This window comes from Serpula lacrymans (assembly GCF_000218685.1).
Source record: "Serpula lacrymans var. lacrymans S7.9 unplaced genomic scaffold SERLAscaffold_6, whole genome shotgun sequence".
Classification (NCBI taxonomy): Eukaryota; Fungi; Basidiomycota; class Agaricomycetes; order Boletales; family Serpulaceae; genus Serpula; species Serpula lacrymans.
This window is the reverse complement of record NW_006763295.1, coordinates 157,010-170,189: the sequence shown is the minus strand read 5'-3', so window position 1 is coordinate 170,189 and position 13,180 is coordinate 157,010. Positions and strand designations below refer to the sequence as shown.

At 48.0% G+C, this 13,180-nt stretch overlaps 7 protein-coding genes across 7 annotated transcripts; 3 read left to right on the top strand and 4 right to left on the bottom strand.

Moving 5' to 3' along the window:
• Positions 1-67: 67 nt before the first annotated feature.
• SERLADRAFT_464859 (uncharacterized protein) lies at positions 68-1,127 on the bottom strand (the record flags this gene model as incomplete). The annotated part of the gene is made up of 3 exons (XM_007317208.1): positions 68-562; positions 625-810; positions 863-1,127. 3 exons carry the CDS (start codon positions 993-995, stop codon positions 321-323), a joined length of 561 nt encoding a protein of 186 aa, XP_007317270.1.
• A 569-nt stretch (positions 1,128-1,696) lies between these two features.
• SERLADRAFT_355562 (uncharacterized protein) lies at positions 1,697-4,641 on the top strand (the record flags this gene model as incomplete). Its single annotated transcript, XM_007317207.1, has 9 exons — positions 1,697-1,781; positions 1,841-2,101; positions 2,149-2,231; positions 2,281-2,346; positions 2,406-2,618; positions 2,677-3,194; positions 3,256-3,340; positions 3,395-4,517; positions 4,582-4,641. 8 exons carry the CDS (start codon positions 1,697-1,699, stop codon positions 3,773-3,775), a joined length of 1,692 nt encoding a protein of 563 aa, XP_007317269.1.
• SERLADRAFT_436907 (uncharacterized protein) lies at positions 4,601-5,530 on the bottom strand (the record flags this gene model as incomplete). The annotated part of the gene is made up of 6 exons (XM_007317206.1): positions 4,601-4,858; positions 4,908-5,038; positions 5,114-5,230; positions 5,290-5,346; positions 5,413-5,425; positions 5,477-5,530. The coding sequence occupies 6 exons, from the start codon at positions 5,528-5,530 to the stop codon at positions 4,601-4,603; spliced, it is 630 nt and encodes a 209-aa protein (XP_007317268.1).
• A 903-nt stretch (positions 5,531-6,433) lies between these two features.
• On the top strand, positions 6,434-7,161 carry SERLADRAFT_414853 (uncharacterized protein; the record flags this gene model as incomplete). The annotated part of the gene is made up of 2 exons (XM_007317205.1): positions 6,434-6,584; positions 6,643-7,161. The coding sequence occupies 2 exons, from the start codon at positions 6,516-6,518 to the stop codon at positions 7,159-7,161; spliced, it is 588 nt and encodes a 195-aa protein (XP_007317267.1).
• An 821-nt stretch (positions 7,162-7,982) lies between these two features.
• Positions 7,983-8,135, bottom strand: SERLADRAFT_386589 (uncharacterized protein; the record flags this gene model as incomplete). Its single annotated transcript, XM_007317204.1, has 1 exon — positions 7,983-8,135. A coding segment is annotated over one exon (153 nt), but the record flags the coding sequence as incomplete, so codon positions are not given.
• A 117-nt stretch (positions 8,136-8,252) lies between these two features.
• Positions 8,253-9,041, top strand: SERLADRAFT_436905 (uncharacterized protein; the record flags this gene model as incomplete). The annotated part of the gene is made up of 1 exon (XM_007317203.1): positions 8,253-9,041. The coding sequence occupies one exon, from the start codon at positions 8,253-8,255 to the stop codon at positions 9,039-9,041; it is 789 nt and encodes a 262-aa protein (XP_007317265.1).
• A 589-nt stretch (positions 9,042-9,630) lies between these two features.
• On the bottom strand, positions 9,631-12,855 carry SERLADRAFT_448148 (uncharacterized protein; the record flags this gene model as incomplete). The annotated part of the gene is made up of 9 exons (XM_007317202.1): positions 9,631-9,722; positions 9,768-10,149; positions 10,182-10,262; positions 10,311-10,492; positions 10,521-11,089; positions 11,250-11,692; positions 11,769-12,031; positions 12,088-12,303; positions 12,549-12,855. The coding sequence occupies 9 exons, from the start codon at positions 12,853-12,855 to the stop codon at positions 9,631-9,633; spliced, it is 2,535 nt and encodes an 844-aa protein (XP_007317264.1).
• Between the last annotated feature and the right edge of the window lie 325 nt (positions 12,856-13,180).

Genomic DNA, 13,180 nt, shown 5'->3' with positions numbered 1-13,180 from the left:
GTTATCGTGTCAGGTGTGTTTGAACTAGCCTCTGGTGGGGCAGCCGTCACGGCGGGCCGGGCAGTTGAGTGATATGAATATCGACGTTGAGTCGGAACATACAGGAGATGGTAGAAGGTGTTCTTAGCATGAGGAATAATTTCGATGTAAATTATGCTTACGATTAAGGGTTGCCGTTTCGCAGGGCAGGGAGGTTATCGTAGGAGGATTGTGGATAAGAATATGTCGTTTGCTTGTGATAGATCAGGAGCGATCCCATGGCCTGGCATGGTATGCAGTCCTAGCAAATGGGAATCTTTCGAGAGAGATGTGGATTATTTTCACCGGTATCGTGTTTCGCGCCCAATAAAGAATATCACGGTATCACCGCTGTAGAGCTGAATGCGAACATGCCTATAGGTGAATGTCAAGTTCACTGCTAACGCCGGTCGAGACGACGGCTCTTGAAGGCGAGTGTAACCCGATGATTGACAGTAGGGGTACCGGAGCTTGATCCTTGCGGTTGGAGAACAGTAACGTCGGCTGTACATGAACAAGCACTTGAACAAGCACTGGCTATATGCTATGTGTTCAACATCAGAACACCCCAAATCATGATATGGACAGGGCGAAATGCAACTGTACTTGAAACAGATACGGTGCCTGGATTGCGATCGACCTGTGTCGTGATATGAGATGCTTCGACTGGAGAACATTTGAACAATCCAAGGGTGATTCTTGAAGCGGTGAGATCGAGGCACTCGGCAACAGTGTAAAGTATATGGTCAGATGGTACGTTGGCAGTAAGCGAGTTACGGTATGATTTACCACCTGTGCAGTCATTCGATACTACATATTAAATTTAAAGCATTTGTAGACTCACTTTCATGCATGTATGCGCATGTACTATGTCGTTTCCTCAGTTGTGACCATCGTAGTTGGATGCCGAGCATCAGGTCCAGCTCCTGTATGTTGTAGCCATGTGATAAACCCAGAATAGCAGGTTGGAGATGCATGCCCCAGAACGAGTGGCCGCCGGACCCAGTGGACGCATGAGAGTCAATCGCAGCTGGCAAGGGTTTGCTCACAGGCGATTGCAGTGGACTGTATTGCTTGTCTCCTGCGTCCTCCAGCCAGTTCCTGTGCCCGACAGCCCACTCCAAGGCGTCAGATCAGACAGCAGTAAAGCCACCCATTACTCTATTTGTTCCGTTCGGTGTCCCGCAAACGGGGTATCGGAGTGAACCGGTGGGAGGCCACGAGATAGCAAAAGAGTGTGATTCTGTATCCAGTGTTGGTCTCTCGCTCCATTCGAAAAAAACTATAATGACGTTTGGTGAAGCAGAAACCGTTGACAGAGGAACCGGAAAGTATATACGGACGTGAGCTATCGGGAGATTATGGGATGCTACGGCAGTGGCTTGCCGCTAGTATAAAACAACACAATACCAACCTTCATTCCATTCCACATCTTTTCCCCTCACATCCTCTTTCTCTTTCTCTCCATCATCCTCGTCGCCCAAGGGTACGTTATATGCGTCCGTTCTCGTCGTAGCTACCTTTCTGCACTTTTGTGACTCGACCAGTGCAGGGTCGCACCATAGCCACCCCTCATTTTTTCTATTTCACTCGGATCTTGTCCCTGCCCCACATTTCTCAGTTCTTAAAAACCTTACTTCTTGATTTCTGACTCTTCCTTCCCCAGACCCCACATAAAATGGTTCTTCCTCACCAAACTCCCTATGTCACACCCCACATCCTCCACAGAAACTATGCCCAGGAGTACGATGCAGACGCTTTCGGTCATCGTGTGTTCTCTTCCTCTTTGCTCTATGTAGAGATACTTATGGGCATTTCCAAGTAGTCATAGGTCGTGATCTTGAGTACTTCTCCCAGGCGGGCTTTGACATGGACAAGATCCATCTCAAACGCAACGCACCCGTCGCTCAGCTCTACGAAGACGCCGTCAGAAACGAAGGCGCTATCATCTCGTCCTCGGGAGCACTCATCAACTTTTCGGGCAAGAAGACTGGCAGAAGTCCCAAGGACAAGCGAATCGTTTACGAAGAAACGAGCAAGGATGATATTTGGTGGGGCTCCGTAAACATCAAGATGGACGAACGTAGGTATTATCCCTGCTATAACACCATCTCAACTTATCGCTTGCAGACACTTTTGAAATCAACCGTGAACGTGCAATCGATTACCTGAATACCCGCGATAACGTTTACGTTTTCGACGGCTTCGCCGGCGTAAGTTTCTTCATCGCCTGTCAGTTGATCCCATATTGATTTTGTGTAGTGGGACCCAAAATACCGTATTAAGGTCCGAGTAATCTGTGCCAGGGCTTACCATGCTCTTTTCATGGTGTGTACCGTTATTTTACATCCGTGATTCTCCAATGACTCACCTTGATCTATTTACAGAACAACATGCTTATCCGTCCTACCGAAGAGGAGCTCGCAAACTTTGGTGAACCCGATTTCATCATTTACAATGCCGGCCAGTTCCCTGCCAATCGGTTTACCAAGGGCATGAGCTCGACGACGTCCGTCGAGATCAACTTCAAGCGGATGGAAATGGTCATCCTCGGAACAGAGTACGCTGGAGAGATGAAGAAGGGCGTCTTCTCGGTGATGGTATGTCTCCCATTCAGGTCATTGATGCAATCTGTACTAATTCGTTGGCTTGCCATAGCACTATCTTCAGCCTGTGAAGTTCGGCCAGCTGTCACTCCACTCTTCGGCAAATGTGGGTATGGACAAGGGTGACGTCACACTCTTCTTTGGTCTTTCCGGAACAGGGAAGACGACTCTATCCGCGGACCCACACCGACTTCTCATCGGCGACGACGAACACGTCTGGTCCGACACTGGTGTGTTTAACATCGAAGGTGGCTGCTATGCCAAGTGCATAAACCTTTCCGCGGAAAAGGAACCAGAGATTTACAATGCCATCCGTTTCGGTTCGATCCTTGAGAACGTCGTGTATAACCCTGCTACGCGTGTCCCAGACTATGACGATGTTGGCATTACGGAGAACACTCGCTGTGCATACCCCATCGAGTATATCCCCAATGCGAAAATTCCGTGCATGGTTGATCAGCAGCCGAGTAACATTATTATGCTCACGTGCGACGCATTTGGTGTTCTGCCGCCAGTGAGCAAGTTGACGCCTGACCAGGCCAGCTATCACTTCCTCGCGGGATACACTTCGTAAGTAGTCTTGATTGCAATCACGCGTCTTGGATCTAGGCTAACGGGTTGGTTGATGTAGGAAAACTCCTGGGACTGAAGATGGTGTTTTGGAGCCTATTCCTACTTTTTCGACTTGCTACAGTGCACCTTTCATTGTCCTACACGTGAGTTTTTCCTATAATCCTTCTGATGCCTTTTTGCTAAATCATACCATTCAGCCTGGACGTTATGCCGAGATGTTGGCAGACCGGATGTCGAAGCATAATGTTAACTGCTGGTTGATCAACACCGGATGGACAGGTGGCAAATTTGGCACGGGTAAGCGATGCCCACTCGCATACACCCGCCGCATCGTCGATGCTGTCCATTCTGGCGAGCTCCTCAAAGCCGATTTCGAGTCGTTTGATGTATTCGGACTGTCGATTCCCACTGGGCTGGAAGGTGTCCCTCGTGAGGTGCTCAACCCGAGCTTGGCGTGGGCGGACAAGGAAGCATTTGGGAGGGAGGTGAGGAAGCTTGCTGGTATGTTCCAGAAGGCGTTTAGATTGTACGAGGGCGACGTCCAGGAGAGCGTTAGGATGGCTGGTCCCAAGGTCTGATGATGGCATTAGCGGACTAAATGTAAAGACGGGGAAGGAATTTGAACAACTGAATTGTTGAAGGAGCTGGGTAGATATAGGGTGGCGTTAGAGGGGCATTATGTCAATGGTCGATCGTCAAGTGTTTTGTTTCCCTCGAGTATTTTTTGATTTGTTTTTATAACTGTCTTATCTCCACAGTAGAATTGTAGGCCAGGGAAATATGTATCGAGATAATTAATAAACGTTGTACAAATAGATATCTTTGGATGAATAAGTGCGCATCTAACAACTGTAACTTGGGCACTGCCAAAACTATTGATAGTGAATTCAGACAGACTTGCCAATAAAGCCAAAAGCAGGTGTATCTCAGAGTATTTAACACTATGGTATGCTATATGGTCCAGTGATACATTTCTCAGGCCCAGCACCTCCTTCCCTTCTTCATATTCGGCCTTACGCATGTCGCTGTGCCACCACCAGGTCCTTTGGCCTTGACTGCGTACCAAAGGTGTTCCCTCGTCGATGGAGCCGCGGCGAGTTTGTCGGTACTCTCTTCAACATCTATATAACATACTCGACAAGCATGGCTGGTATCTTGATGAAAGGCAGGGAATATTAATGATTAGCCTTGAACTGACGAAACCTGGATAGCGATAGCAAGAGTATAATGACCGATGCGACTGTGAGTGACTACCGGTCAAATACGTCAACAATCTCATTCAGTAGAAACCAAGTCGAAAGGACTGTAACCGCATATGACAACTGATATTAGTAGAAGAGAGTTGTCAGCTTGGCTATACCACAAAGTGTCAACGTACACGCACTGATAATGATAATCGTACTTCATGAGCCGGTGGTAGTGTCTTGTAAAACCTCTATGTGAGGCCTTCGTGTAGTCCTACTGGGAAGAGGTTTAACGGGCCTTGACGATGCATTGTCATCTTCATCTGAGCTGCTATCCGAGAGTTCTTCGTCCGATGACGATGACGAAGTCGACGTAGACGACGTGTCAGACGTACCGTCTTCTTCACTGGAGCTGCTCTGCGTCTCAGACTCCCCTGGTCGTTTACTTCGGTCTTCAAATACTCCCAGACCGAGGTTCTGCGTTGAAGAGATTACGAGAGGAAGCGGTGGGGGTGGGGGGACGTACCATCTCGATGTATCGGTCTGAGTCTTCTACATTCTCGATATCGACACTTTCAGGATCAGCTTGGGCGCGCTGGGCGAGGATAGCATTTTCTGCTTCAAGACGAGGTAAGAAGTCTTTGATTCGTGCTAGAACTGTTCGGGTGACATGAGTGTTGATATGAGGATCCAGCGCCAGGAATCAGAAAAGAAAAAGAGAACAGAACGCACGCTCGTCTGGAGGGTCGACTTGGAAAGTCTTGCGTTCGCCAAAATCAAAAGACAAGGGTGGTTCTGAGCGCGGTGTTGTGGAATGGGGGGATGTGTTTAATCTTTCGAGGAGGTTGCCTGGGTTTGGATGGTTAAAAATTGGGGCTGGCCGGATAGATTGTGTTTTTAAATGCTACCTATTCTGCGCTCCCTCTCTTCGTCGTCTTCGATGTCGAGCATTTCCTGGGTGTCGACTGAAGAGACTCAGAGGATTGACAATATTGACATCCCTTAATGAACATGGATCTCCCACGCCTCACGTGGTGTTCCGTACTAGTGCCGTCACGGTCAATGAAGTGCACTCTGCAGGCCTTTGGCCTCAACATCCACAGTCAAGTTGAAACCATGAGCGGCTTTCCCGTCGTCTGTTTCAGCCATGAGCTTGAAGATGATGTTCTAGATTTCTATCAGTCCTCTAACGACCGTGGAGACGCAGTCAAGTCTACTCCGTGTCGTCGAGTCGGAAACAACTTGAAGCAGACCACCGTTCGCTAAGACCACTACAGGGGCCAAACACACAATTCAATTTCGTCTGCTGCTTTGAGGATTTCAGCGATCGGGCCTGCTCTTCGAAAGAGATTGACGCCCTCCAGAACTTTTTCGCGTGCCAATAAGGGTCAAGGTTAGATCTAGAAAGGAGCTGGAACGCAAGCTCTCCCCCATTGCGATCATGATGGTAAACTCGTACTAGCCCAGGTGGGAAGACTCGGGTCTACACATGTGCCTTGATAGTGTACGTTTGTTTCGCTGCCTTGATTTTCATTCGATTATGAAGCTTTCTTAGGCAGTTACTGGCGTCGTTATCTCAAACAGCGAGGACACACCTCCAGCATCACCTGAGTTATAATGGATGCAGGCCGTTGTCGCTTTTCCTGAGTATGCGTCCGGTTCTTCAACTAGCTTACAGCGATATCAAACGCTTCACGATTTCCTTTTCTAATTTCCTTGTACGACCTTGGCACGACCTCCAGTTCGATTCCTTTTCTGTCATCAAAGTACCTCCAGCCACAATGAGGCCAAGGTCACGAGGATTATCACAGCAGCATGGCGCAGTGGAAGCGCGCAGGGCTCATAACCCTGAGGTCACTTGATCGAAACAAGTTGCTGCTAGTTTTGTTTTTTGGCATTTCCAGTACCCGATCGATAGCCATCGAAATCTTCTTTTTGGTCGCTCGGGCAAAAAAAGCGGATGTTCGGGACAACCCGACAATGTGCTATCGATAGACTTTTCAAAGTCAGCGGCTCGTTGCGTTGTGTACCCCCTCAATCACCCGAAACCGTGATATTCGGGTCTTCCATAGACTTGCTCTATCTATTTCATGGTCGGAATGCCCGGGACCACCTAGCTTAACTCCCCGTTCTAATGTCTTCTCCAGATATACAGATACGAGCTTTGAAAGCTTCTGACATCCCTCAGTTATGCCAGCTTCATGTAAGTAGCGACCACACGACCAGCTAGATATACATCTTGTACTGACGGATCCGCCCAGTCTGCTCTTCTGCCCGTTAAATACCCTCCTGCTTTTTTTCTCCAACTCCTAGTTAACTCTACACGCCTATGCCTCATCGCCCATTCTACGACCTCTCCAAACACGCCCATCGCATTCGTCTCCGCCGCCATTCAGCGCGCTACAGAAGACCTCCCACTCCCCTCTTTGCACAAATGTCCCGTCTCTCCTGACAAAGAAACGCCCGCTCCTCTTGTCACTATCCTAACTCTGGGAGTCTCCCCTTCTCATCAGCGTCAGGGTATCGCGCGCGCCCTCGTCCGCTCGGTCACCTCCCGTCTCTGCTCGTCCTCAGCTCACTCCTCGCCCCCCAACGTCTTTCCCCGCTCAATCCCCGCAGCAACCGTCATAGTCGCGCAGGTCGCGACAAGTAATACGGCAGGACAGGAATTTTACCATCGCCTCGGTTTACGGACTGAGAAAGAGCTACGAGGCGCGTACAAGACTCTTGGGTCAGGGCAGAAAGATGCATACCTCGTCGTCGGACAAATTACTGTCTGATAACATATATCTTCACCGTTAAATTATTGAGGTGCGTAGTTTAATCTGCTCGTTGCTTTCTCGTTTCACTAAACAGTTTACATCAGTGCTGAGAATAGACCGACTATAATAGACAAATCTAAATTTGCAAATGATACCATTTTTGAAACGATCTCCCGGAATCTTCTGAGTCTGGGTGATCGCCGTGCACGAATAACGCTCCTACTACCATAGCAATACCAGCATCAACTGGAATACATCACACCAGTGCTTCTCGTCATCACATTGATTGACAGGATTCGTGAAAGACGTCATTAAACCAAGCCACAGCATTAAATTCTTCACTCATACCTGCTGAATATGCAATTAACCCAGGTGCTAACCAAACACAATTCACGTACGGATTATCTCCCCCATCAAACCCAAATCTGAATATCCCTCGTTGGCGATCGTGCTATCTGTGCCCTACTACCTACCTTTTCATTATAACAACGTTCGTGCATCTATACCCTTGGGAGGTTTCCGTATCTTTTTTTGCATGGGTATGTTTTCTTAATCATGCCAAACCCTTCAGCTTGATGAATTTGCGAAGTGAACTTCATGTACTTGGATGTAGGAGACTCGTGTATTCCTGACACCGCTGGGTTGGGAAACATGGGTCGGAGTTCGGAACGTTCAGGTTGTTGCGCCCTTCGATTCTCTTTTCTCTGTTCTCTCACTGGCATTTAGCAACCTTACTAGGCCTTGGTGAGGACCAGAATTACGTCCTCACTGGGTCGGACGTTCCACGGTCATACAGATTACAGATAACCATGCGCTGAACGGTGCAGCTAAGAGATTTATTAAGAGTCTCTGGCGAGTGTTTGAACTTGAAGCTTGAAGGACACTACCGCGCCATTTCTTCTGTTGGGCGTGTTAGTCGACGGATGGTAGTGTCCAAGCTTTATCCCGAATTCTGGGTCCAGTGGTCGCGTTTTTCCCTCTGGTATGTGCGGACTATTCTTTCAGTGGACATCGGCTGGAAGTGTGGAACTGGAAAGAATCAGGAGATACAGGGGTAAGTGCCCTCGATAATTATCTCCACCCCCAGCTAACCAACTATTTTCTTCGTGATGAAACAGCGTACACTAGTTAATCCTGAAATGCTAGATTTTTGCTTTTTGGCTGTCGATGCTATTCTTGTACTCCTTGCAACTGGCGTGCTTGAAGTGTATTCTTTTAACGAGCGGGGTTTCACGTGTATCGCGAGATATGCATTACCAAATGTGCGCCCGGAATTCGTTTGCTCCGCTGAAGGCGGTGGCACCATATCTTGCAATACTCCATATCTCCCTACCCCTCCCTGGAACGCCAGTTGGTTCGAGTCGCACCCTTTACCATTCTACCCCAATTCGCAGGAACGAACATGTGCGATCACATTCGGTCACATCTTCTTTATTGATATGCGAATCTTCTTCTCTTCAAGCGGGGTATATTCGACCCAACCGAACGCTTTTGGTGCATCAATACGTCCTTGGGCTTCCTGGGGCCCACAAAACTCGCGGTGCTTTCTCAGCGATTGGCGGTTTGGAGTTTTCGGCAGTAAGACCGTCTCGGTCTATCGTGTAGGCTACAGTCCTGCCTCGTTTCGACTGAGACTGCGTGAATTCAATCCCTATCTTCTACAGCAGAACAATTCAGGAGCGAGAAGTCGTGGCTGGGTTGTAACAACCCCCTCAACTATATCAGCGGGAAATGCATTTACAGAGGATGTGACAACCTATCTTCCATACCGCGAGGTTATCGGCGAGGTTGAACACAGGGTTAACCTTGACGAGTTGTCAGAAATATTAGTAGATGATTTGAGAGTTGTAATCATACGGGTGAGCTATTACGAGAGTTTGCACGCCATGCACAGCTAATTGAAATGAATCACAGGAAGGTCCTTCTATCCACTATATTACTGCCACAATAATCACACTCTAATCCGCCGATCAGTGTTCTGCGATGTGCAGCTAGCTCTGTCGTTCTTCTTCCCGGTCCCTACTTTAGCTCCAGCTTGCATCGTAGCGGTATTGCAAGAATGAATGAACAGACGTCGTTTCTTGTGGTGTGTGATGCGATGTTATGGGTCTTTTAAGACTTTGGAGCTGTGAATTTACAATGATAGACCTTTTCTTGACCAGCCGTTTTTTCAGAAGGTCGAGTTGTGTAAAAAGTAAGGGCCAGAGACCTCCTCAGATAGAATTGGGGGGTCAGACTTGCAAGTCTCCCTGTCAGTGGGTTCAAACTTCGCCCATTAAATTGCTCAAAGTACTTCTCGACCCAATTATAGAAATAGACTTGGGTCTGCAGTGAAAACCTGACGCAAATTACACGAATTCGTCTGACATGGATATAATTGACATTGAAACTCAAGCCAACAAACTTACAAAACTGGGGGGCACCGTCTAACACCTCTGGCCGTGTAAACATTAGCATCGTTCGGGAAGCTGGAGACATGCATATAATTCAAGTCTCTTCGCCATGGTCAGCCACATCGTCAGCGGCCAATGCATCAGTGTCCTCCATGGAGCCCGCAATGACGAAGCCCTCTACTCGATCTACCTCACCAGCGTCCACTTCCTCAACAGGGTTCAACAGGTCACTTTGAAGCCAGTGATAACTCGCTCTTCCAGCACTCCAAAACGGCTTCATGTTTCGAACAGCGTCGAGTGATCTTGAGTCCTCGCGAGGATGCTCCGCAAGGAAACTAGGAGTATGAAGAAGTCTAATCAAGGCATATCTGATTGATTCATTAACTTTTTTGTAAACGGTACTCGAGCAGCCGTAAGCAAAGATGTTGTAACGAGGATGAAGGTCGTGGTAATAGCGAGCCTCCCGTCCTTTGTCTGTGGATATCTTTGAAGGGGCATCTAAATGGTCCGGTTTGAACTTTTTAGTGGGAGGAGAACGTGGGTCTCCCTCTTCAGTACTCTGAGCCGACTGTCCTGTCCTTGAAACAGTCTTTCTGGTAAGATTGCTGTGAATCTTGGGCTTAGCAGCATATCCCCAACTTGAACGCGCGGCGGCGGCTCTAAAGCCAGCTCCAGGATTAGACTAATGTAAGGACGCACTGGCTCACAAGACTTCTCCCTAGGTGTCTCCAAGGTGAATTCGAAGTAGGGATCGGATCGAACATCACTCTGAACTTCTTTGGAAATACAGTCTTCAGGAAATAAGTTGATGTCTCGCTGGTCAATCGAGTATGCGTTGAGATCTCCTGTGCGGATGCGTTGCTTGACTTGGATACATATGGCAGTCATGACATATTCGCAAAGCTCTTTGTTCCACATGAGGACAGGAATCATGATGTCCACGTCTTGGCGATCATCTTGCATCATGATCGCCATGCCACGCACGCTCTGTCGTCGTGCCAGTCTCGTCTGTCACCTTGCCGAAATGCGTGAAACGAACGTAGGAATCCTTGAACATGTCTTCTAAGGTGACTTTACTAGACACATTGTCTGGGGTGCACCGCATGATTGCGTCGATCCAGGTTTCGCAGAATAATGCCTTTAGGAAGTCGATTAACCTGACGCCCCGACTATAGTGTGGCCTACCGCTGGGCTTGGGGTAAATATCCCTAATAGCTCGATCATACGCAAAGGTGAGCAGCAAGCGTGCGACAAGTCCAACCATTGCTCCCTTGTCTAGCAGACCCGATTGATGTGCCTCCTGTAGGGCGTCCAGAATCACTTCAAATTCCTCGCTATACTTCTCCAAGTTTTTAGCGGCTGCCTCTGCCAGGATAGGTTCGGATGAATAGCTGGAGCGAAGGTAGTCTCGAGTGTTTGGGATACAGTAAATCATACGCATGTGGTTCGCCACCAGGTTGTCCTCGTGACGGATAGTGATGTCACGGTGTTGTTGGTAATTAAGCAAGAGCCGCACATCCAACAGTATAATTATTTCTTTCGACTGCTCAGTTCTGGGCGGTAGTACTGTTGGAACATAGCGGCGGATAAGCTTGGATTGAATGAAGTACAACATGTCTTGCGCATCCGCCGATTCGTCTGCTAAAGCCCAGTAGCTGGTTACAAGCAGCAAAAATCAATTGATGCTTCACCCGTGAACGGAGAGAAGCTCACAGGGGTCTACCGAATTGAGCCATAAACCTATCTTTTGAAAGATCGTCTAACTTGTAAAGGTAAGGATAGATTGGCAAGTTCGGAGAACAGTCAAACGGCAGCTCTGTTATCGGTGCCTGGAGCACACCTGGCCCTCGAGTACGTGCAGAACTGGGCAAGCGTAAGATAGGTGCAAATTCACCGAGCTGGGACACTGTCGACAAGAACAAGACAAAAAGTTGCCTTGTATACGTGCTAACCAGACATGACTGTAGTGCTTCAAGGACATTTATCTCTGGCTGCCACCTATCAGATGAAGGTATTAATCTGTGGGCATCATCAAAGTACAGTATAACCTTCACGTGATTATCATCTGGAGCTTCATCGGTTGTGTGTTCCGTGATGGTTTTGAGCAGTTCAGTAAACATGTTCATCGTTACTTGCGTGCCACCCCCCATACCATTCTTGTAGGAGGATATCATCACCAATATCAGGTATTTAATTCAAAGAACTGGCATCTGAGTGAGCGAAGAAACACACCGAGCCCAGGGATTCCTTGGTAGCGTCAATAGCATCTTGATAAAATGTTGAACGCACTCCTTCAACCTGAAGGTAGTCGTGCCAACACTCTGCAATTTCTTGGCGCTTCATTCGGCCACCGTTCAGCAACGAACCAAGTCGTTTGGCGGCCAACTCATATATTTTGCCTAGAAAAACGATTATGTTATTCCTGGCGTTTGAATCATCTTGGAAACCGATGAGGAATTGGCGGACATTGTTGTCGGGCTCAGGATAGGGGGTAACTAAGCACAGGATTATAATCAGTAGATCCATCTACATATCATAAATAAAACATTACCGAACAACTCGTCGTATCCCTCATTGCGCAAATTGAAAGGGAGAGTGAATACGAGCTTAGCCTGTTCGTGGACCATCCTCGACTTCCCAGTGCCCGAACTCTGGACAATCGCTGCAAAGCCAGCGTAATCACGATGTTGAGTCATGGCATTGATATTGTCGAGGAGAAGTCTGTGCATTCCTCCCGTATATTCCCTATTCCAAGCCGACTTGACCACTGGTGATAGAAACACAAGTGACATGATATGTAGCAGAGACGTGGTAAGTACCTACTATTGTCTACCAATCCAGCAGCATTTGTGAGACACTGTGAATGTTTGAAGCACCAAGTGTAGCTTACCAAATGACATGTACTTATGCGTATCATCGTGAAACTGAGATTTCCCTTTCGTTGGAAGGCGTAATATATCTGGGAGGAAAGTTGCTAGATCGGCGAAGCAAGCGGGCATGGAATAAACTTACTTTGATTCCTTACATCCTTGAACTCTTTCTTCATCCACGCTTCTTCCAACGTGATCTTCAACTCTGGGTCATTTTCTAGCAGATCTCTTGCGATGTCGAGATGGTGGAATTTGGGGTTGAGCCTGCCCCTGGCATTGTACACAAGGTAACTGAGAGCAAGGCTTAGACTGTAGATGGACTTTTTGGAAGGACCAAAATCTCCAATAACTTCAAGGAGTTGCGCATCCTGGGTACGATGGTAGTAGGCCTCCTCCTCCTCCTCCTCCTCCTTAGAGACTAGTTGAGGCTTGTCATTTGTAGCATCCATCGCGAAATCGATTGATTCCTGCTGGCCACAGTGACAAACTCGGACATATAGAGATAGCCAGACAATTAAATACGTACAAATAACAGTAACGTCCAGATGGGCACGAGTGTCGCCCGCTCTTTCCAGCAAGGACCGACCAGGAGTGTCTCCTTTATTCTTAGTCGTTTTGTCGATATTGGCACCACCACAATGACTTTCAAACTGGCTGGTTTTCATGCTCCTAGTATGGACTACAGTTAGGGCACTCGTCAGTACGTGCAACTCATCACATACCATTTGGTTCTAATCCTTCCAACGCATTCTTGTGCCAGCTAGATCCCTGGCC